This window comes from Sinocyclocheilus rhinocerous, unplaced genomic scaffold (assembly GCF_001515625.1).
Source record: "Sinocyclocheilus rhinocerous isolate Xijiao unplaced genomic scaffold, SAMN03320098_v1.1 scaffold228, whole genome shotgun sequence".
In the NCBI taxonomy this organism is placed as follows: Eukaryota; Metazoa; Chordata; class Actinopteri; order Cypriniformes; family Cyprinidae; genus Sinocyclocheilus; species Sinocyclocheilus rhinocerous.
The window spans coordinates 2,837-6,547 of NW_015634565.1; the positions used below are offsets into that span (position 1 = coordinate 2,837).

The window sequence follows — 3,711 nt, forward strand, 5'->3', positions numbered from 1 at the left end:
ATTAGTGTAAGGGTTTGGCTTAGCCATATAACTAGCTTTATAAAACAATAAAAATCAAATAAATGTGCATCAAAGTAATGTTTACTAAAGTCAAGTAAACATGTGCGTGTGTCACTGCTATAATGTTGGAACATGTTGCTATGCGGTTGCTAGGTGGTTGTTTACATAAAAGACTTCACGATCATCACTCAGGTCTGTAGTAAGACCAGTAAAGGCACCAAAATACAATGGCTCACTTTACAAGGTTCCAAATATTATAAATAATAGAACAAGTGATGCTTTAGTGAACATTCCAATCCTCTCAAACAGTCACTTTATAAAGACAAATCCTTCACAAATACACACACACACTGTATAAAAATCAGAAGCTCACTTACAAACACATGATGGAAATCAGACTGTTTTCTCTTTCTGTCTGTTCAGAGCCACACGCAGACGCTCGAGCCGTGAAACAAAACTCCACAACACTCCTCCAACTCCAAACACACGGCCAAACTCCTCAAGAGTCTCATGTGACCTCCTGCCTTTCTTTCTCCAGCGAGAGAGCAGCACTGAGCACCTCCGTGAACATGGACACACACACACACACACACACACACACACACACACAGACGGTCGAGAGGGGCTGGGGTTACGCTGGAGGGGGCGTGTAGGTTTGAGTCAGTGTGTGTGAGACAAAGCCAGACAAAAAGAAACAGGAAGTGACATTAGAGATTCATTCAGTGGAGATTGTGGCTTTGGATCTTTGATCTCTCTCTCTCCTCTCTCTCTCTCGCTCACGCTGACTTTACTTTGACTTTAATCCAAAAAGGAAAAACACAGCCAATTTACGATTAAAGGGACAGTTCACCTAAAAATGAAAAGTCTGTCATCATTAACTCACCCTCATGTCGGTCCAAACCTGTAGGACTTTCTTTTCATGCAGAGAACACAAAAGAAAGTTTGAAAAACTCTTTTCCATGCAGTTACAATATATGGTGACGGAAGCATTTACAGTGTAAAAAGCACTATAAAACGAGAACAAAAGTGGTCCATTCAATTTGTGCACTATATTTCATGTCATCTGCAGTCATGATAGTTTTGAGCAAGAAACAGACCAATATTTAGTTTCTGAACACCAGTTCTAGCTCTTATTAAAGACGTAATGAGAGAACAGTGTTGTTATTGTTAACTAAAAATAAATCCATAAAAAAAGCATAAAAATGTTTTCTTTAATTGAAATATAGCTAAAATGAAATAAAATATAAATATTGGATGAAAAATGAATAGTATGTAAACAAAAACTGGAAATGTTGGCTTGTCAACTAAATTAAATACAATTAATAATAAGATAATAAAATTATTATAAAAATGAAATAAAAATGTTAAAAGCTTAATATGAATAAATAAATAAATAAAAATGGTAAGAGCACAACATAAAATGACTGAGACTTAAACTAACATTAAAATGAAAACTGAAAATATAAAAATAAAAGCTCATTCAAAATATTAAATACTATAATAGCACAGAAATAATACTAAAATAACACATATAAAAACGTGTAGGCTACATGAAAATTAGAAATGTTGGCTTGGCAACTATCTGAAATAAAATAAGTTCAGGTTTAAGTACTAAAATCATCAAAAATTAAATAAAAATAAATTAAAGCTATATAGAAATATGAAAAAAAAACTAATAAAATGACAAAAGCACATTACAAACTTGCTAAAACTTAAATTAAAATAAATTTGAATAATATAATAGTAAACAATACTAAAATAACACTGTGAGAGAAGCATTTGTGAACAAATCATTATTTTGAGTGATGAATCAGTTGATTCGGTTCACAAGTGAGACGAATGGACTTAACGATGCTTTGATGAATCAGTTGATTCGGCTCACAAGTGAGACGAATGGACTTAACGATGCTTTGATGAATCAGACTGAATCGTTTGATGAGTTCATCTGACTGAATGATCAGCAGCTCACGGAAGGGGAAGATTGTGTGAATAACAACTTAAACTTCAGTTTGTTCATCATAAGAAGACATTGCATATCTTCAGAAGACCTGAAATACTCATATGGACAACTTTTGCGACCATATTTGCAAAAGCCACCCATGCATTCTCCAAACTTTCTTCATCTCATCTTCTTCATGATGGGCCAGTTTTAAAGCAGTGAAGTGTGTGTAAAAAGCTTCTAAATGACATCATGAACAGTTCAGACCCAAGAAAAACAATCAGGAGGCCAAAAACGGCCACACGAGAGTTGATCAGCGTGCAAACATTCACACAATCCTCCTGTGTGGCGTTTGACACGCTCAGTGCTGGACTGAAGCCTGCTGGCCTCCTATTGGCTGATCCGCAGCTATGCAGATGACCTCTGACCTCAACCGCACCCCGACTGACCCATTGAACAAGTCGCACTTCACATGTGCTGCCCTCACACTGCCGATATCCCAGCATGCCGTGCTCTCTCTCAAACACTCCAGCACTCTTTCAAACAGTGAATAAATCACTTCAGCTCTTCCAAGTGTCTTGTAACTTCTAAACTATCAAACACAGAAAGTGAGGACTGATCTGAGCATGTGCAAACAGAGCTGGCACCGTGTGTTTGGATCGTAACGCCAATCAAATTAACTGCCTTTTAAGGGCAATGCTATGCTGCAACAGACCAGAACACCTCCGCTCGCTCTCTCGGGTCACATGATCCGACCCGTTTCTGTCCATTTCTCCTGAGCTGAATGCTGTCAGTGGTTTTGAAGACATTAGTCATGCTCATTTAACTCAAATTCTCTGTCAGTCACACTGATGGAGCCCCGAATATGAACCTCATAACCTCAAATCCATCCACATTTCATCACAATCATCACATTTCTTGGTTTTCATTTAGCTTTCAGTTAGCTTAATGCAGTACACAAGGTTTTTTTTTAAGCAAGCTAGTAAATAAATGCTAAATATATAAGTGAATAAATGCATAAATAATATTTATAAATAATATTTTTAATTATAAATAATGTCTATAAATGATCAAATACATTTTTAAAAGCAAAGAAATAAATGCATGCATTAATTAATTAATTAAACAATGAGCTGAATGCTGTCAGTGGTTTTGAAGACATTAGTCATGCTCATTTAACTCAAATTCTCTGTCAGTCACACTGATGGAGCCCCGAATATGAACCTCATAACCTCAAATCCATCCACATTTCATCACAATCATCACATTTCTTGGTTTTCATTTAGCTTTCAGTTAGCTTAATGCAGTACACAAGGTTTTTTTTTAAGCAAGCTAGTAAATAAATGCTAAATATATAAGTGAATAAATGCATAAATAATATTTATAAATAATATTTTTAATTATAAATAATGTCTATAAATGATCAAATACATTTTTAAAAGCAAAGAAATAAATGCATGCATTAATTAATTAATTAAACAATCGTAATATATAAATGAATAAATATATAAATATTTTATAAATACTATTCATTTACAAGAAATTAGACAGTAAACAGGTCAAAAACTCATTCTTAATACTAAAATAACAGAAATACACACAAAAAAAAATTATTCATATATTAATTATTATGAATAAATATTTTATAAATAAATAAATATTTTATCTTTTTTTTTTTTTAGCTTTGACTCCTCGAGGGAGGCTTGGTGTTTCATCAGATTTCTGGGACAGGAAATAGAGTACAAGGAAAGTTTCGCTCGGGCCTGACTGAC

The 3,711-nt window shown here is 34.3% G+C and overlaps 1 protein-coding gene across 1 annotated transcript in view; it reads right to left on the minus strand.

Annotated features, from left to right (window-relative positions):
- Window positions 1-2,300: 2,300 nt before the first annotated feature.
- The window catches only part of LOC107745903 (protein eva-1 homolog C-like), a 16,361-nt gene continuing 14,950 nt past the window's right edge, over window positions 2,301-3,711 (minus strand). The window contains exon 6 of the mRNA XM_016559940.1: window positions 2,301-2,475. Within this exon, the coding sequence (XP_016415426.1) occupies window positions 2,301-2,475 (175 nt within the window). The remainder of the gene's footprint in view (window positions 2,476-3,711) is intronic.